The sequence below is a fragment of the Mercenaria mercenaria genome, chromosome 9 (assembly GCF_021730395.1).
Source record: "Mercenaria mercenaria strain notata chromosome 9, MADL_Memer_1, whole genome shotgun sequence".
NCBI classification, from domain to species: Eukaryota; Metazoa; Mollusca; class Bivalvia; order Venerida; family Veneridae; genus Mercenaria; species Mercenaria mercenaria.
Genome location: NC_069369.1, coordinates 14,391,658 through 14,413,678, shown reverse-complemented (window position 1 = coordinate 14,413,678; position 22,021 = coordinate 14,391,658). Strand labels below are relative to the sequence as shown.

General features: G+C 36.5%; 1 protein-coding gene across 1 annotated transcript in view; it reads left to right on the top strand.

The window, feature by feature from the left end:
• Positions 1-13,858, top strand: part of LOC123546517 (serine/arginine-rich splicing factor 10-like) — a 146,103-nt gene extending 132,245 nt beyond the window's left edge. The window contains exon 4 of the mRNA XM_053550416.1: positions 13,809-13,858. Coding sequence (XP_053406391.1) covers positions 13,809-13,858 — 50 coding nt within the window. The remainder of the gene's footprint in view (positions 1-13,808) is intronic.
• The last annotated feature ends 8,163 nt before the right edge of the window (positions 13,859-22,021 follow it).

The following is a 22,021-nucleotide window of genomic DNA, read 5'->3' as shown; positions in this document are numbered from 1 at the left end:
ATTTTCTATTGACATTGTTACATCCCTTACAAAAGCAAGCCTCTGTGGCGTACATGCTGCGTATTTGCTGTGTATATGCCGCGAACACAGTAGTACGCCAGAGGAGTACATTTTACATACACCGCATGCCGCGTACATGCAGCGTACCATTTCGACGAGTACACAGCATGTACGCAGGAGGTCACTAGTACACTTCAAGTACGCAGCACAGACTCTGAAAATTTAAGGAGTACACTGCATGTACGCAGGAGGGACTTGTACAAGAAAATAGTACACTGCATGTACACCGCAGATACTTCGAAATTTATAACACTTATATTTAGTTGCATTAAAGTTGTTTCCCCTTGATGCAGTTACGCCATTTTCTTCAGATGTTTACCAAATTACATGCTACAAAAATTGATTTATTTCATTGAAAAGTGGATGAAGAAAAGCATACTAATTTATTTGATAACATCAGTCTACATTATTTTGGTAAGGGTAAATACTTATTGATGCATGTCACTTCTCTTTTTTCTGTTTTTTTCTGTCCAAATGATCAGCATTTGCATAAGAAAGTTGGTGGGGTAAGGAATTTACATTATAACAGCAGTTTCGCCACAAGAGTACACAGCATGTATGCAGCAGGAGTACACAGCATGTACGCCGCAGGACTCGGGCCAGGAGTACACAGAATGTACGCCGCAGGAGTACACAGCATGTACGCCGCAGGAGTACACAGCATGTACGCCGCAGGGGTAGTACACCGCAGGCTCATTTGCATGTGAAAAGTGTATGTGCCGCGTACATGCTGCGTACTATTTCCCGCATACTAAATTCCTCCAGCGTACATCCTGTGTACTATGTAGTCCACAGCATGTACGCAGCAAGTAGTACGCGGCAGAGCTCATTTGCATGTCAAAAGTGTACTACAAACGTACTATCGGTGTATGTGCGGTTTATATCCTGCGTACTATTTAAAGCCCTTGATTTCAGTACACATCATGTATGCATCATATACGCTGTATGTACACAGCAAGAGTACGCAGCAGGCCTTTTACTTCTGTAAGGGATATTCAAACACGGAAGTGCCAAACGTCGGCTTTTCCTTTTCGCAAATATGTCAACAACATGTTCTGCACTAATTTCCAGCTCTCTATGAATGTTCAGGAGTCCTAACCCGGACAACCGCTTTCTGTACTCATTGTACTGCGCAGATAGGTCTTCACCCTTCTCATAGTGGTGAAGGATCTTTCTGCGGTTGCAGTCGAGACTGGCATCACTAACAGAATAATCAGACATTTTCTGATGCTTGGGTACATATCGGACGCATACTCCAAGCTTCTCAGTGCATCCGATGTCCACCAAATGCCCCAACAATCACATTCCCTGAGAAAAAGGTCTTCGATGACATCTACTGGCAGGTTGGCACTGTAAAATTGGAACACTTCTTCTTTGCATTGTTCCTGTGAAAACGGACGTGACACCTTCAGCTAGACTGAACGGGTCATTGTCCTCAGGGGGTACTACTTTAAGGTCCCTTAGGGGCTATGAGTATACTCAACCGTAACACAATATACCCAATGGGGACATTGTAGTATGCTCAATTGAAAAAAATACTAATAGCGCCTGCAGATACAGTGTACAAAAACATCCATGTTGAACAGCTAAATTAAAGGCAATAAAAATAAATTTTAAATATTTTCGAAATCCATTTTGTAGCAATAAGTTTATCTACCATTTAATTCATATTTGAAAATAAGGCCAATTTTTTTATTATTAGTTTTACCGATTTTTTTTTTTAAAAAAGGTAGGGCAGGAGGAGGGGGAAAAAAGAAGTGTCCTCGATTGTAAAGTATTTTTGCAAAATCTGAAACGCAGCCCTGTTCAACCTGAACTGAAACTACCAACAAGGCAACACTATCACCAAATGAAAAGATGATTATTGAATCAAACTATAGCCACATCCCTGTTCACAAGGCAAACGCTGACAGCCAGAGGACAGACAGTAGTTGATTACAAAAACTTACCTGGTGTACCTGTGCTCAGTTCTCAACATGTTCGAAATATGCATTTTTATTGTTCTTGTATTTTTATTCAAGAAGGCTTGTAATTGCTCAGCAGTTGGTGCCGAGTGGATCTGGTTCAAATCCGGCTATAGCCCATTACCTTTATATGTTAAGTGATTAAGGTCACTAATTTTATATTCTTACACAATGTCATACCATCAACTGTGGAACAAGGTTTGAATCCCAATGCTCAAAAAAACCCATCCGTGGAACAAGTTGGCAGATAAAAGTTAAAGACAATTGTGATATTTTTTTTTCTCACATTAAAATAATTTTCTTTGACTTTAAATAATAAGATATCAGCAATAAAAAATACACTTATCATATAGTTTACATTTTTTGATGATTTAAAGATGATACATTAACAGTGCACCCCTTATAAATAAAAAAAAACTGGAATAGAACCCTTTTTTACAGCGAATATGAAGGAGTCAGGACATTTCTTGTTTTATTATATCCCAATCCATATTCAAAAACTCATCTTTTTTAAAATGCATATGATTTGTTCTTAAGCATTAAACATTATTTTCATGTATAATCAGTATGGAACCTGTTTTCTGATATTCCTGCCCTTAAGGTTTAGCAGTATATCACAAAACAACAGATTTTTTAAGTAAATAAACAGCATCTTGACACACAACTTATCTGTCCAATACATGCTTTACTATTCTGTCCCACAGAGTTGGATACTAAAATTATTCAAAATGAGTTGTCCCCCTGTAAATAAGAATGCCATTTGTAAAGAAATAAATGTAAACAATTGTCAAAAACGATGTTTTACCTACTTATGTAAAGTTTAAACACTCGCACGATGTTGCAAATGCATCAAAATGAAGACATGTAACAGCTTTTCAAAAATGGTGAGTTTTTAAAGCCGCTGAACTGTCCAGAAGTATGGCCCCTTCATGCAGTCCCTTTCCGGAATTCAATACATTTAAGCGTAAATTGACAATGGTTTTGTAAAATAATATAAATGTTTTATATGCTGTTAAATTTTCATGTAAAACAATGCTTTCTTTCTATGATTTGATGACGTTCGAACTTTTTTCTCCGAAACATGGACCTATACCTTAAACTATTATTTGATTAAAAAAAAAAAACAAAAAAAAAAACACACACTTCACATTTATTAATAGACCATTTCACGGCAAGCGTCTAAGTATTGGAAAAGTCTTGATCGGTAAATGCATTCTAAGCGAGAATACTCGAGACGCAACGAGATTTGAAAAACTGGGGGCTCTTCAGTTATTTATCGATTTTTGCAACAAAGTTTCCTGATGCATAAATCGGTGAAAAGGGTTTTTCACTTCAGTGGTTTATTGATTCGGCTGATATTGACATAGGAAAACTGAAGTCCTATCTGACTGTTTAGAGTAAAAATATGGTTATGATTTTGTCAGCATTTGACCGTATTCATATCGAACACTCAGATAAAACCTTCCACCGTTTTTATCAGTATGTGTATTTCTTTTTTATCAGATTTGAATAACGTGAATATTATGCAAAATTTTAGAACCCGTGTCACTGCTAAGAGATTCTGACTGAAAAGTAGTTGTTTCCACCATATCAACTCCTTCACAAATGACACAATGTGCATAACTCTGGCACCATTTTCATGAATTATGCCCCTGTACTTAGAATTAGAAGGTTAAATTTTGAGTCGTATTCCACTATATCTGTATTACGAAAAAGATTTTGATTCAAACTTAAAATAGTTGTGTCCCATTCCATCACACCCACATCAAATAACCCAAAACAAAAGGGTTTTTATTTTTTTTTTGGTCAAAAAAAAAATAACTCTTTCACCAACTTTTAATGAATTATGCCCATTTTTGCTTAGAATTATACTGATATAGTTTTTTATACACTTAATCATTACCTGTGTTATTGACTCAATATTTTTGACACAGATCAAGCATTTTTGAGTCATTAAACATTCCATTTGACAGCTCCAATTTCCATCAGATGTGCCCATTTCACTATCCAGCACTCGAAATAGTCCGAGCCGCAGCTGTCTCCTGTGCCAGCTCTAGTTTTGCAACCTAACAAGGCAATGTATGTTTTGACAACACAAGAAAATGAAGTCACTTACTTTCTGCTATTTCCGGAAGTTAAAGAAAAGGAAACTAGATAACGTGATATAATTACTTGAAAACGAAAGTCACCTTGCATTGGACGAATAGTCAGCGGTCATGTGGCATTGGCACCCCGTCCAAAATTTACAGGGATATAACTTCGTCATATCGCTCAAAAGGTCCTATTGTGACGTTGTCTCTGAAAGAGTCATTATAAGCCTCGGATGTAAGATATTTTTCGTATTTTAGAGCTGAAGACCTGACATTTCGGATTTCAAGTGATAAATTCTACGGAAGCGTGAAAGGACCTAATAACGATTTATAACGTTTACCCTTTGGAGCTGAAAGGATATAATATAATCATGTCTGACCGATTTCATTATTACAATTGAATTTTGAACATCAGAAAGTAGTTTAAATTACTTTGCTTTGAATAAGACATTTAACAAAAGATATAAAAACAAATAAAAAAATCGAGACCACTTCTAAGGTAAAACAAGGAGGTACCACCAAATTTTAGTTAAATTTTGACATATTCTGTCCCTTGTAAAGATTCTTTTTCTGTTGAGTCTTAGAATTTTTTTGGGAAATACATCCTTTTGCTGTTCCTGTCCTTCGGCTCCATCAAGTCAATTTCCCTTTAAATAATGCTCAACATCCTTTGATGTAAACTCGTGCGTATATTGCCCCCCTTGGCGGAAGCTCTTGTTTTACATAATGTGACAGGAGCAGAAATTTAGATGTTTTTTAATATATTTATGTTTACTTCTGTTCAGATGACTAGTTGAGAAATTTTAGTAACATGCAACAAGAGGCTCACACTGTTTTGTTATAAATAATATTTATTTGACGGCCTGAATATAAACCGCCACCTTATAATGAAATTCCCTCCTAGATAAACGATGAAAATCCGTATTCTTAAAATATGTTGTACTATTGGCCCTGAAATTTATTGCACATTATTTTTGTTTGTTGCATTTTAAAGGAACTAATTCAAGCAAAAATCTGATTTTAGCCACCATAGCACGAAATAGCTAAAGATAACTATATGTGAAACCGGTCATTGATCCGGCTCCGATCGTGCGTCTACATTTGCTTTGTTAAGAATCTAGAGGCCACAGTTATGACCAATCTTTATGGTCAGAATGTTTTTTCATGATCCTTAGGCAAGTTATGGAAACTGCGTCATGTGGGTTCAAATAGGTCAGTAGGCCAGAATTTAAAGAAAAAACTTGTTACACCTAGAAGACCACATTTATGACCATGTCATCATGACACTTTTGCCAGAATGTTGTGTCAATCAAGTAAAATCCGAATATGGGGTCAGTTAGGTAAAAAAAAACCATTGTCAACCCGGTCAATCAAAGAAAAACTATGTGGTGAAATAGGGGCTGCATTTTTCAATGGTGTTCGTGAAATTTGATCAAAACCAAAAGAAACTCAGTGGAGTCCTACCAACGCGACTGGTTAAGTTTAAAAAGACATTAAAAATCTTTTCATAAACCTCAACTTAATTATTTTTGTATGTTGATGCGATAAAACTTGTGTAATCATAACAGATGGTGTTTTCTGTATTTTTTGTATATTTGGCCATGTTCCATCGTCACAAATAAGCACTATCAGTAAGCTCCATCGCCAGTTTCTGCTATTAACACTATTTGGTTATATACATATCGGATAAAGCAAAAAGAATGAAAAGTAAATAGCCACGGAAATGTCATCAGTGCGTGCTTCTATAATTGGTATATTTGGTCATATATATCGTCGCAGAAAGCCGCGTGAAATATAAACCAAGCATGCTCATAGTATTTTTTAGTCACATTCAACGCCAAAAATAGCACGTGTAATATCAAAAAGGCATGCTTCCACATTGAGTATATAAATGAAATAATTATATAGCAAAAGAACGCTTTAACACTAATTTTAAGCACGAATGGGGCTTGATATAAATTGTACACGTATTACCGCCCGATTGTAAAGAAATTTTAAAACACGGATTTGCTATAAATTATATCACAATTCTAATATGCATTTTTAATCTGAAACAGTAGCGCTCTTTCTGTTGTAAAAAAACAAACGTTGAAGTCACCGCACTTTAACGTGACGTCATTCTAAGTGCGTAAGCGTGTTTTAATCAGAGAAGCATATAGAATTCGACCTATACGTTTTGTCACAGAGAGCTAAGTGCAATATTGTACAACTGCATGCTTCTATAATGGGACATTTGGTCACATAACCCCGTCACAGATAGCCGCGTGAAATATAACCAACCGAAACATCATTAATGCTGCTTCTACAGTGATAATATTTGGTCATAAACATCGGCACCTATAGCCACGTGAAAAAAAATCATCCTGCCTTCTTCTCCAATGAGTATATTTAATTCACGTACATCGTCACAGATAGCAACATGAAATAACATTAATGAGTGTATTTTGGTTACATAATCCCGTTCACAGATAGGCGCGTTTAAATGTAAATAACGCAGAATTCTATAGTGAGTATTTTAGTCACATGCAATTGTCACAGAAGCTACGTGAATTTATCATCACATGCAATGCTTCTACCTTGATATCATTTTGTCATATATACCGTCAAACATTGCCAAGTATAAATTTCCATTAACCTCCCTTCTACACGTGAGAAAATTATGGTCGAGTACAACGTCATAGATAGCTACATGGCATATCATCCGTGCCATGGATCTACAAGGAGTATATAGGTCACATACATCGTTATAAGATAGCGATGGTAAATTTTAATGCATGCCACTGCAGTGGGTATATTAGGTCGTAAACATTGGGGGGGGGGATAGTCACCGATATCCGCATGAATTATCATAAGCGCAATGCATCTTACAATGAGTATATTTGGTAACATACCCCGTCACATTACCCGTAAATATAAACAACGCATCAGTCTTTAGTGAGTATTCTAGCCACATAATCTTCACACAGAAGCTCGATGAAATCTTTATTAGTGCATGCATCTACAATGAGTACATATGGTCAAAAACATGGTCATAGATAGCCACGAGAAATATCATCAGTAAACTAGCAGTTACATGAATATATTTTGGTTAAATCCATAGAGATAGCCTCGTGAAATTATCCATGCATGCTTCTACAATGAGTATATTGGTCACATACACCGTCACAGATAGTCACGGGAACTTTTTAATGCATGCTCTGCCAGCGTGGGTATATTAAGGACGTATAACAGAGTCCACAGATAGCCAAAAGAGGTTTTATTAGTGCAAAACGCTTTCTACAGTGGTATATTTTGCCGTACACATCGAACAAAGATAGCCTGCGTTAAAATAAACAACGCAGCATCCTATAGTTAGTATGTTAAGTCACATAACAACGTCACTGTAGCAGATACTACGTGAAAATATTTTAGTCCATGCTTCCACAGTGAGTGTATTTTGGCCAAATATACAGCGTCAAGATAGCCACCAGAAACATCAATCAGTGCATGTTTTTACATGAACACATTTGGATACATACATAGTCGGAGAGAGCCGCGTGAAATATCATCCCATGCATGAATCTAAAATACATATAAAATCGTCGCAGATGGCCACAATAAATTTGTTAAGATGCATGCATCACATTGGGTATATTTGGTCGTTAACATCGTCACAGATAGCCACTTGAAATAATCATTTGCGCATACTTCTACATTAGTATAATTGGTTACATACACCGTCATAGATAGCCGCGTTTTGTAGTGAATATTTTTAGTCACATACAACGTCCACAGCAGATAGCAACGTGAAAATTATTAGTGCATGAGCAATACTACAGTGATACAATTTGGCTATACATCGTAATGAAATAGCCACATGAAATATCATTAGTGCTAGCTATTAATAAAGAAATATATTTGGTGTTACATACAAAAGTCAGAGATAGCCGCGTGAAATTCATCCGTGCATGCTTCTACAAGGAGTTAATTTGCACAATACAATTACATCGTCACAGATTAGCCACGGGACATTTGTTAAGTCCATGATTCCACCTTGGTATATTAGTTTGGATACATACTCACAGGTAGCCTGAGGAGAATTATTAGTGTACTCATTTTATAGGATAATTTTGTCAAATACATCTTCACAGATAGCCGCGTAAAATGTAAACAACGCAGCAATCTAAAGTGATTTTGTTAGTCGCATACATTGTCACAGATAGCTACGTGAAATTTATTAGTCCATGCTTCTACAGTGAGTGCAATTTGGTCAAATACAGCGTCATAAATAGCCACGGAAAAATCATCAGTGGATGCTTTACAATGAACAACATTGGATACATACCCTTAACAAGAAAGGCGCCGTGAAATAACATCCGTGCATGGTACTACAATGAGTATAAATTTGTCACAAACTAGTACAACGTCACAGATAGCCACGGGAAACATTTTTAATTGCATGCTTCTACAGTGGGTATATTTGTCTTAACAATCCTCACAGATATCCACGTGAATATCAGTAGCGCATGCTTCTACATGAGTCTTATTTGGTTACATACCCCGTCACAGATAGACGTGTTAAATAATATAACACGCAGCCTTTCTATACTCAGTATATTCTAAACACCTACATGTCCACAGAATCTACGTGAAATATTATTAGTTCATGCTTCTCCATTTAAGTATAATAATGGTCATATTCATGTCACAGATAGCCACGTGAAATATCATCAGTGCCAGCATAACAATGGACAATAATTGTTTACATACAAAGTCATAAATAGCCCGCGTGAAATATCAACCGTTATATAAACTTCTCAATGGTAATATATATCGTCATATACATCGACACATATAGCCACTGGGAAATTTATTTCAAAGCATGCTTCACAGTGTGTAAAAATTTTGTCTGTATACATCGTCACAGATAGACATGTGAAATATAATTAGGGCATGCTTCTACAATGAGTATATTTGTTACATACCCCGTCACAGACAGCCCCGTTAAATGTAAACAAACGCCAGCATTCTAAAGTGAGTAAAACTAGTCACCTATATTTCACAGAGATTGATACGTGGAATATAATTAGTGCATGCTTCACTCTCTATCTGGGTGTATAGGGTTTAGTGGTAGTACATCGTCCACAGATAGCCACGGGGAGAATCTTATTAGTGCATGGCTGTGCTCAGTGCGTATATTTGGGTCGTATATATCATCACAATGAAGCAAAGGGAGGATTTTATATTAGTGGCAGCTTATAATATGGGGTAGATGTGGTCGTATCTGGGGCGTCACAGATAGCAATGGTGAAATGTCATTTAAAGATGGGAGGGAATATTGATTAGAGAATTGTTAAATAAAAAGTTAAATAGAGGTAAGTTAATTGTTATGAAAAATCGATGAAGGATATTTTAGTGTTTTTGATGTATATTAAATGGTAAAAGTTAGAAGAAGTGTATATTTTTTGGTGGATGGATGAGTTAAGGGTGTGTTGGGGATTTTATTAGGTTGTTTTGTGGTGTGAGTGTAAGTTTATGTGTGTGAAGAGGGTTTTTGATGAGGATATTTTTTTTGAGGGATGTGGGAAGATGAATGGTAGATTTGGATAGAGGGGGGAGTATGGATGGTGTAGGTTGGGGGGTGTGTTTATGGGGTGGGAGGGATAAATTAGATTTTGATGGATATAGTTGGGTTTGTAGGGATTGGTTTGGGGTAGGAGGGGTTGGGTGTAATGAAAGAGGGTGTTGGGGGGATTGTTGTGGGTTTTGTTTAAAGTGTTTGGGAAAGGTTGGAAGGGGTGTTTAATTGGAATTTGGGTAGGGGGGAATTAGTGGGGGGGATGTATTGTTGAGGTGTTTTTTGTAAGGTGTATGATGGATGTTTTTTGTTTTTGATAGGATGATGAGTTTTTGTTGTTTTGTTATGTATGTTTTTTGTTTTTTTAGAGTTAAGTATTTTTGAGGTTTATTGTATAATAATAAGAGTTGTTTTTTTTTTATTAACATCATTGTGGGCGGAGGCAAAGTATTTCGCAGCTGTAGAATTACATGTCTCTATGTTCATTCTGGTAATATAAGACTTTCTATACTAATATGTTTTGTTTTTTGGGAATGAGAGTTCGCATTGTAATCTCGAATGAAAAATAAGTGCCAGTATATAAAGTTATATATTGATAACATAATAACCACTGTACTGTAACAATGAAGGCTCATACAGTATTTCCCAATAGTTTATTGTAATGAAGAATCCATGTTTTCATGAACTCTCAAAGAACACCAGTAAAATTCATTTACATTTGCATTCCTACAAGATTCTAGACCATTTCCCGCCAGCATCAGTCTTCTGAATAAAATGTTGAACAGTACACTTGAAATTAGTTTCTTTCAACCCACACTGTGTATCAGGGACTCACACAAACTATACCACATGAATATAAAAATGATAAGAACCCTAATATAGAACAATTACATGGTATTAAGAAGTGTTTATTGGATTATTGTGACATATGGAATATTAATAAAAAATAGGAATTACATAGATTATATAAACAATGAAGGAATACCAACGCCAATATTGACTGGAACCTCATCTAATCAGTTAAAGAATGGGAAAAGATTGAAGAGCATGTGAAGCTAATATTTTCAAGACCCCTGCCAATTCCACAACAACGATGAAAATGATTCGGGACAGAATCGTTTGTTTGTGCACGAACATCGCCCGGAAGGCCATTAGAAATTGATAACTAAGGAAAGAAATTAACATTAGACACAACTATTTCAATTAAGCAAAACCTTGAATATTGCCAGGAACAACTGAAGGCAATTAACGCAAACAACATCGACGCAGTGAAGAAAAGACCCTCAAAACCAGACACGCAACCGTCACAACGCAGACGACAACAACAACCAAGGCGAAAACCACCGACGACGGCGAACTCCAAGTGTAGCTACTGCGGATACAATAAACACCAAAGACATGAACAATGTCCAGCTCGAAACGCTACTTGTAATAAATGTGGATTTAAAGATCATTTCGCACGCGTATGTAGAAACAAGTCAGTGCATGAATTGGATTTAAACGGATTAAATATGAGTGATAATAGTGATCAGGATACCTTCTTTGTTGACATGGTAAATACTTGTACATCTTCGAAAAATTTGTCTCCTCCAGAGCAAGCCTTTGTAGTTTTGTCCGTAGGCCCCTCCCAGACCCCACTGAAATTTAAAATAGACACAGGTAGCTCAGCTGATGTAATCCCAGTCAGCCATTTTGAAAAACTTAAAATCAGTTACCCCTTAGAACCCCCTGATAATGGTTTAACCTCGTATACAGGTAACTCATTGCCAATTCGTAGCATGATTAGGTTAAATCTAGGTCACAACGGAGTCAGCTGTTTATCAGCTGTTTACATTGTAGAGAGCAACTCTGTTCCCCTGCTGAGTTTAAACACATGTCTTACACTAGGTCTGGTCAAGTTAACGTACTCTATCGATACTTGTGAACCCTTAGACAAGAGCAAAATGATGACTCTATATGGCGACCTATTTAAAGGGGTGGGACCATGCCCGGGAAGCTAGTTTGCATATTAGACCGGACGCCACACCGGTTATCAACCCCCCTAGAAGAGTTCCTGAAGCCCTGAGAGAGAAATTAAAGCAAGAGCTAAATCGCATGGAAAAAGAGGAATCGTAGAAAAGGTCACTGTCCCAACAGATTTTGTGAACTCCCTGGTAATAGTTGAGAAAAAATCAGGACAGTTGAGGGTATGTATTGACAGTAAGAATCTTAATGACGCAATAAAACGTCCACATTACCCCATGAGAACGATTGACGATGTGACGTCACGACTTACCGGCGCAAAGTATTTCAGTATACTTGATGTTACACATGCCTACTGGTCCGTAAAGCTCGACGAGAAATCGTCTTTTCTCACGACATTTAGTACAGTGTTCGGGCGATACCGATGGCTGAGACTGCCCTACGGTATATCTGCATCAAGTGACATATTCATGCAGAAAATCGACGAAGTATTTGAAGGACTTGACGGACTGACGGCAATTGTAGATGACATACTTGTGTATGGTAGATCAAGAGAGGAACATGACTTGAACTTAAAGAACGCTCTTGAGAGAGCAAGGTCAAAAGGTGTCAAGTTCAATCCTGACAAGTGCGTGATAGGGGTTACAGAAGTACCGTTCTTTGGTCACTTGATCACGTCAACCGGATTAAAGCCTGACCCCTCAAAAATCGAGGCTATTGCAAACCTCGAAGTCCCGAAGACACGACGAGAATTAGAAAATATTCTTGGTATGGCAAATTACATGCAGAAATTTGCACCAAACTTGGCAGAGGTAACTAGCCCAATGAGAGCATTGTTAAAAAAAGATGTTGAGTTTTTATGGGACGTACCACAGACTCAGTCATTTGACAAAATGAAAGACACATTACGCACAGTCCTGTTCTGGCGTATTTTGACCCTAAACAGCCGGTGATACTCGAATGTGACAGTTCCTTATATGGGTGTGGCGCCGCCCTCTTCCAAAATGGCCGCCCTGTAGCATTTGCAAGTAAAACCCTGACGGAAACCGAGTCCCGATACGCCAATATCGAAAGAGAGATGAACGCGATTGTATTTTCATGCTCTCGATTTCACCAGTATATTTATGGTAGAAAGGTCACCGTTCATAGCGACAACAAACCTCTATGTGCGATAATGCAAAAACATCTATGTGCATGTCCGCCAAGACTACAAAGAATGAGACTGGCACTAAGCAAATACGACTTAGACGTGCAATTTGTACCGGGTAAAGAAATTCCCACTAGCGACCTTCTGTCTAGACAGCCTCTGAAGCTGACATTTGAAAACAATGACCTTGACATTCATGTTCACACAGTTCTTAAAGGTCTGCACATCTCTGACCGCCGTCTAGAGTCGTTAAGGCTCGACACAAAAAACGATGTTAACATGCAGCTCCTAAAACAAACAATAATTGACGGTTGGCCAATTTCCCGCGCAGACTGTAAAGCTGAAATAGTGGAATTTTTTAATCACAGGGACGAACTTTCCGTTGCAGACGACCTAATATTCAGAGGTCAGACGATAGTTATTCCCGCCACTGCTAGGAAACATCTGATAGAGGCAGTTCACCAAGGTCACTTTGGGGTGGAAAAAACCACTCTAAGAGCAAGAGAACTCATGTTCTGGCCAGGCATGGCCAAACAAATTTCTGACTATGTTTCTCAGTGTTCTGTGTGTCAGAAACACAGATACTCAAATGCGAAAGAACCCTTGAACAACATGAAATTCCAGACAGACCATGGCAAAACATTGCCGCTGACTTGTTCACTCTTGATGACAAAGACTATTTAATAACGACGGATTATTACTCCCGCTTTTTGAAATAGATCTTTTAACCAATAAGCAAAGTTTGACGGTCATCAGAAAACTCAAAGTACATATGGCTAGATACGGGATTTGCCAGAAATTGGTTACAGACAATGGTCCAGAATGGTCATCAAAATTATTTGCAGATTTCGCAAATGATTGGGGTTTTACGCATGTCACATCCAGCCCCCTCCATCCGATCTCAAACGGCTTAATTGAGAGAACCGTCTCAATTGCGAAGCGCTTACTTCGTAAGGCTAAAGAAAGCAACAGAGATCCATATTTAGCTATTCTCGAATACAGGAATACACCCCTTGAATGTGGTTTCTCCCCAAATCAGCTCCTAATGGTAGAAGAACAAAATCTATTCTACCCATAACCAACGCACAGCTCCAGCCTAGAACCATCGAACCAAAACTGATCAAAACAAAAATGCAGAAAATCAAAGAAAAGCAAAAGTCAAATTATGACAAGACAGCTAGAAAGCTGCCTCCCCTACGGTTAAACGAATACGTCAGAATTCAGATAAACAAAAGTGGGAACCAGCCAAGGTCATAGAGACACACAATGATAGGTCGTACACAGTCCAGACCGAATCAGGTGGTATTTACCGCCGAAACAGAGTTATGATAAACAAAACCAAGGAAATATTTCCAGAAATACGGGATACCACGCCTAAACTTTTAGCGAATATTCCCAGAATTCTCCCGTTTCGCGCCCCAATGCCAGGAATGACCACACATTGACCCCGCATTTACCTGATATGCCCTGCTCTAACCCTCCTTGTCCTAAAACACGCTCTGGTTATGGTAGACAAGTGATTAAGAACAGACGTTATTACAACGAGAACTTTACAAACAATTAAGTGTTAGCATTCTATCAATGAAACACTCGTGGGAAAGATGTCTAGACATGTTATAAATAAAATCTGATCAAAACGGACACTGGAGAACATTGATTTAGATGGTTAAACATGATATAATAGAAGCTGATTAACTGACACCGGAGAACATTTGATTAATTTATAAATGAGCAACACTTCCGAAATAATAAATGCATAGAGAGAACATTTGAATTAGCCATGAGCAACAGTTTTCAATAATAAACGCATTTATATATTTATATCTTTATTTCTGTAACATGTTTATGTTAATAATATTGTTAGATCTTAATTAATGAATATTACTTGATTTAGAAATTAAGATTCTAAATATCTCTAAGAGAGGGAAATGTAATGAGATCATGTTTCATGAACTCTCAAAGAACCCAGTAAAATTCCATTACATGTGCATGCCTACAAGATCTTGACCATTTCCCGCCAGCATCAGTCTTCTGAATAAATGTTGAACAGTACACTTGTATTTGTTTCTTTCAACCACATCTGTGGATCAGGGACTCACACATACTATTCCATATGAATATAAAATGATAGAACCCTATTAGAGAACATTACAGTTATTGTACAGTAACAATGACAGGCTCCACAATGAAAAATTCTGAATAATTTGAATTGCGGCGTTGTGTTTGGTTTCATTTTTAAAAGTCTGTAAAGATGTTATATAGTTATCCCTAGTACAAAATACATGCACTGGTCGTATTTCCGTCTTAATTAAGAAATAGCAAGTTCCCACACGTGGTTTATCATAGAATAACCCGTGTTTTGAGTTCTTAATGCGTAAAAATATATCACGAAGACCGTAGGCCTGAGTGATATATTGTTTCGCATAAGAACAAAAATCTCGGGTTATTCTACGATAAATCACACTTGGAACTTGTTATTTCGATTCTAACACGAAATACTAGTATCAACAGTGTTAGAAAAAATGGTAACTACTTTTTTACGACCGTGCTACGCACTTGGATCAGCTGACGTTATCGCACGCTAGTGATTTATAGATAGATTTCGCTCTACATGTATGTAGGTTATTTGCTGGTCGTGTAAGAATTCATATTAGTCGTTAACATTTTCCGATAATACGTTTTATACTTATGGTCATCATTCTCCAAAACATTTGCATATATTCAGGTAAGTCGCAAGCAGTTTAGTGTGACCCTCAAGATTTAGTGGTTTAATGCCTCGTCACCGATAGAATGCAAGGATGGTTATTAATAAAACCCAGCCCGGCCCGGCCCGGCCCGGCCCTAACCACGGAAATAGCCGATTCCGATTGTACGGAAACCACCGGAAACTTACGGACGGAAGGCTAATATAATTACGAATGGTGATACCGCCATCTTAATCAAGGCAAATTTATGTACATGTATATTTTATTTTATTATTACAAAAGCAGAAGCAAAGTATTTAATATTGATGATACGTATGTTTGATGAAGTATTGCACTTGACATATTAAGCAAAGACCTAAAATAACAAGATATTTGAATCACAATCAAAGAAGTAATACGTTCGACAGTCGATGTGTCATTTTGTGTACCGGACAGACACGAGATAGCAGTTTGCAGGATACTTTCAACAGAACTGGACAGGCTAGTTAATGGTGCCTCGTTATTTCACACCTAACGATGTGACACTAGGTTGTGTAGTACGGCGAAGGGGTCTATACCGCGTGCACTGGAAGTATTTATAAAATTTGGTTGCCCGACCAAGATAGCGTTTTAGCATATTAAGTATTAATTTTAAAATATCTTGCCTTAGGGAACATATGAATATAAACACTCTTATATTAAGGTTGTCAAAGATTTGCATTGATAAGTACACATTTTGCGAAAATTAATTTGAAATGTAAGTTTATGAAATTATTATTATAGTCCTTTTGCCTATCTCGGTTGCGCAACCAAGATAGATCGAAATAGATGAACTTCGAAGCTATGCGCTGTTTTTATACTTGCCATTTGTTTCAGGTTGTTGAAGTATTCAAATCTGAATATAAAACAAGAAATTATATCAAAGCTAAAAAAAAAAAAAATAGCCCACTTTTTACATTTTTTCATATTAAAGGGAGGCAATTACAAAATTTCATAAAAGTATCAAAGTAAACATTTCTAGAAGAGGTATAAATCTATGTAATAGGTCTTTGTTCCTGAAATACAAGAAAACTGGAAAAAAAATATAAAATGTTGTTCAAATGATAAATCATATAATTTAGCTTTAAACAAAACCGGGTGATATGTATGGAGATGATACCCGGAGTTACAGTAAGTTGTAGAAATGAATGAACTGGAGTTTAAAATATGAAAGATCGGTCGCAAAGTTTCGACCCCCCCCCCCCCCCCCACCCCCCGAAACATGTCCGCTCAGTCTGTTCAAAACAAAACAATACCATAAAAAACGGTAAATATCTAATATGGATAAATGGGAGGTAGTGATAGCAATGAACTTTCGTGTTTTAACAATTGACTGCTAACGTATTTTTGTTTTTAGATTATTTAATTTTTGATTTCTCTTTCTTTTATATTTGAAATAATACTAGCATATCTTTTAACACAGAATTAAAAAAAAAAAAAACGATCTGGTCGGACTACGAAACTATTTCAGCCTATGCTTATAACAACTATTCACATAATGTTAACTTTTTGTTTTTAAAATGAACATTTTAAAGCATGGATTACAAATGTGTGCAATTCAGATGTTAAATTATTATACCCAACACAATGTCCAATGCAATTTACCTATTAGTTTAACTTGAATAATATATCATATTTACAAGCGTTTTTATATCTCGTGCGCAAAATTTTATTTTCAATTTCTGCGCATGTGATATTCTACAATAATTGCCTTTTGGTGAGGTCGATATGAGCCGCACCATGAGAAAACCAACATCCGCACAGTCTGGTCAGGATCCATGCTGTTTGCTAACGGTTTCACTAATCGCAATAGATAATGTTGGTTTTCTCATGGCGTGGCTCATATGTGGATTTATCAGCCTGATATGATAAAAGCAATATCAACCTCGGGCGAATTTATCGGCTTGATATCGCTTTAACAGGTCGATAAATCCACATATCGACCACACATAAAAGGCGACATTTGTTTTATTATTAAATCCAGCCTACTCATAAGTATAAACATTAGATACAAATGTCTGCAGCCTTAGGTCATCTTTCGTAGTTAATTGTATACGACGTCGCATTGTTTTAAAATTAACGTGTGGACGTCACAGCTGGAGGTCAATACGTGTGTTTGGCTCCGCCTTCGAGAAAATACGACTTTTTATCGTTGAACATGTGACTACATCTAGAACAATGGAAAGGACTATAGATATAGATTTAATGTTAAGAACAATAATTTCATATCACATGCGAAACAACGCTATTTTGTTTTTCTGCGCATGTGATATTACATTTTCATGTCCCTATGTGAGATCGGTACGTTCGTACTGATTAAAAGATGATGCGCTTATTTATACATAGGATTAAATTACTTTGTCTTGTGTTCATACATGTGTGAACCTGGCCTATTTTTCTTTTCTGCTTTTGAATGATTTGTTCTACATGCAACATTTTGAAAACATTTTTTCATCAAATATTAAACTGAAACTATCACCATCAGACTGGAAATTAACTAACTACTAAATACTAAGAAAATGAGTGCTTCTCATTATATGTTCCGTAGTCATCGCCGTTTTTTTCGAATGTTACTGCTGCTGATTTGTTGAAATATGCCCATAAATACAGCGTTATGCAACCTCAAGACTATACCTATCAGAAAAGTATTTTATACAGCTAAGTCGCGACAATTTCTAAGTGCTTACTAGTAAAGCCTCCTTAATTCTGTTTTCATTATTTGGTAAGTAATAGCCTTTTTTAATGTTAAATAAATCATTTCATTAATTTTTTCGGTATAATAAAATAAGTAAGTATTCCTGAGATGGTGATCCCCCGAAATAACTCTATTCGTGGCTAATATTTCTCAATGCGACCATTGTAAGTTACTGTAGAGAAAGAGTTTAGTATTTAAACTGTAAATGTACAATACAATGTTGACGAAAATGGGCTTAAAATCCTAAAAGGCCTCAACAGGAAAAATTCTTCCCGGCTAATTCTGACTTTTAAATTGGTCGGGACTTTGATATGCACAGTCCAAATTTTCCCAGCACCGCAGCATGAAAATGAACCTGGTAGTCATTTTATAATTTTATTTCATTCAAAAACATTTCAGGAACATTTTTAGAAAATAAAAGATACATACTGAGCGGCGAACGATCAATAAAGTGTTTAATAAGAAGTACTATTTTATGTTTTTCATTACGCCGCTTCTGTGTGTAACATGTATTCAGGTATACACGCGTAACAATAAAGATAGGAAAGAAATCGAAAATGGCTAACAAAATAAGAATATAATTAAAACAAAGTTTATGCTGTTATAAACTTGTTTTGGTGATTAACTTATTTTTCCCTTAGATACAAGCATTTGTATGTAAAAATTGGGTGTGCAATAGCTGCGCGTGAAAATAGGGTAGGAGAAAATTAAGACAATACCGCGAAAACGAAGAAGGAGACCCCTGTTTATCAGTTTTCGCTCATATTACAATTCATTTTTTTTTTTATCATAATTGTATTTGTGGAAAAAAAGAACACACTACTTAGTCGTTCCGTTTGAAAACATACAGGTTTCAATGGGCCTGTTATACCAAATGAAACATAATTACTTTTTGGATATAATGGACAACGCCCCCCCCCCCACAAAAGAAAAAGAAAAAGAAAAAAATTAATCTCCTTAAAAACAGAAACGTCACAACTACATGTATATATATTTAGGGTTGAGCTAAAATGTGATTTCTCGACGCGATTTGCGTAAGAAGTACGAACTTTACCTTTTCAATACAATGTAATATCGGGTGAAGATCAACTTTTACTTTTTTAGCCGGAGAATTACACTCAGATCATTCGTAAAAAACTGCAAACTATCGTACAATTTACTCTGTATATAAAAAAAGCAACAGTTAAATTTGCATAGCTACGATAGGTTTGGTTCTACCAATGAAAAACTCACAAAACGTAGGGTCTCAGAATGCGACAGCATTAAAGCTGTTCAATATAGATACAAGTACAGTTCACTTCCGGTGTGGTCACGTGACCATAGTAAAGTAAGCAATGTTGGAGTAAATCGTCTGCAGTACACTGTGATATTGATAAATTTAAAAAAAAATCTTAATGAAGAAATTTGTGAGATTTGAAGAAACAACATCCATTTAAAGTTTTATTTTGCTTTTTCCAGACTTATTTGTAAATTATGATTAGCGGGCTCAAACGATTCTTCTGTTGTTATGTATCAGAAATGCCGAGTACTAGCAAACTGACTGAAAGGACATTCTGTATACAATAATATATCAAATCAACCTAAATAAATTGCAAAGTTTTGCAAGATATGTCTAACCTTGAAGTTTAATCTTGAAGTATCTAAATGCTTAATCTGAAAGTGTACAGCATTGGTAAATATCCAAACGAACCTTAACAAGTTTTTACTTGGTCTTTTTTTCACGGAACAGTGTGAATCGTTCTATATATTGAGTGCAGTTAAATGGTAATTTTGTTCCCATTCAAAATATTTCTTTTTCGCGCCGAGTTTTGGTTCACCAACTTATGTCAAATACACTTGATGACTGCTTCCTGGAAACTAACCAGTATTCGCACCGAAAGAAGGGACTGTTGGAGTCACGGTCAAAATCCGCTGACAGGATTCGAACCCGCGACCTCCGGATTACGAGACATCTGTACAAAAATGAAAAAAAGGTAAAATTTGTATCACGATTCTACTCTATATAGATTCTAGTTTTGAACTAATTTGAATATAACTGAAGTAAGTTAGATTATTCAGAGATTACTTGCAAACTTGAAAAAAATAAAAATAAAAAAGATGTTAAAACATTATAGCAACCTGCCGAATATGAAATCGAATATCGAAAGTGCAACATTCTCGCATACCAGAGTTCTACCGTGGTTCCCCGGATGAACTTTTTGACGAACATCTGATGGATGAGAATGAAGTGCAAAGACTATGCCACAAACTGCAATGTACCACAATAAATTCAATGTTTGACTTTCATCGTACGTCAATTCAGTTGACTAAGTTCAAGAGATACTCAGAATACTGCGTGAACAAACCTATCTCAGTATTTGTTTCTATATATTTATACAGGAATATTTTAAAAATATGGGGTACCGTGTGTAAAACTTTTCAATATTCAACGCTGCATTCTCCGTGCGTAATCGAGATCCCGACCTAATTTAAATTTTTCACATGACCCTAAACGTTTTATGGTCTTTGAGATTTTTTAAAAACTTTTTAATAAAAAGTTTTAAAAAAACTGCTCATTCTATTCTTTAGAAATTGTCAGTGATGTTAGAAATATAAAAATAATTTCTGTAAAGTCTCATTGAACAAAAAAGTATAGAAAAAACTCCACCTATTTACTACCTATTTTAGGCATGTTACTGGACACAAAGAATTATTTAGGCTTTAGGAATGCACAGGTGAAACAAAAACTCTTTGAGGCCCGAGAGGAATTCCTTTCTTCAAAATATAACACCTTTTTGGACAAAACGTGATTATAAAGTATTATATAACTGTACAAACTTTCGGGAACTAATAAGAAGGCTCGTCAAAACAACGCTGTGTATAACGATTCATGTGTACAAGTTTACAAATTATATTAAGACGTTTTTGCACGAACACGCAGTCTTTTAACCCATTCATCAAAGAAGTTCCTCGCGGGCTTCATAAAGTTCAGTGTTTTTTACTAAACTCTAAATATGCAAGTTGATATCGACACGATATCATTCGTAATTATATTAGCCTTCCGTCCGTAAGTTTCCGGTGGTTTCCGTACAATCGGAATCGGCTATTTCCGTGGTTTTGGACGGGCCGGGCGGGGCCGGGTTTTATTAATAACCTGCAAGGATAGCTAAAAGGAAAATTCATTGTCCGCCATCTTGGGAAACAACGAAAATGTCTCGATACTCTCGGCCACCAAATTCATCGCTTTATGTACGAAATGTCCCAGATCAGACGAGGTAAAATATGTCGATGACAAGAGAAAATCCCGTTGGTTCTATTGAAAGAGTTTCTGACGGAAGGGGTTTGATAGTTTTTGTAAATTTTGGTTATCGGTAACTTTCGTAATCGTAACGCAGCCGAAAAAAAAAAGTATAACTACGCATCCCGTACGTTTGCGTTTGAAATTCTTTAAATTTGATTTGACCCTGTAGCATAAGTAGCGATAACAAAACTGTTTTTATATTTAAAAAGAAATGAATCTTGAATTTAGAGTGACCTTCCTTTGAGGTGTGAAAATAGAGTGAACAAAAGCTTTCGAATGCAGCTGTTCCATAGCACAAAACAGCTCAGTTTGCAAGACCTGCACTTTCTGCGGTACATTTTTAGACAATCTTGAAGCATTCGGCCACAGTATTTCCGCATACTGGTCCGGGACATGTTCCATGTGTATAGTGACTCCTTATTAGATGTTTCATGCAATGTTAGCAAAAAGCCGGTCAATATGAGTATTGGGCCAGCGGTCAATACTGGTTAAAACCGGCCAATATTGGTCAATACTGGTCGATTCAATACTATGGTCACTCTT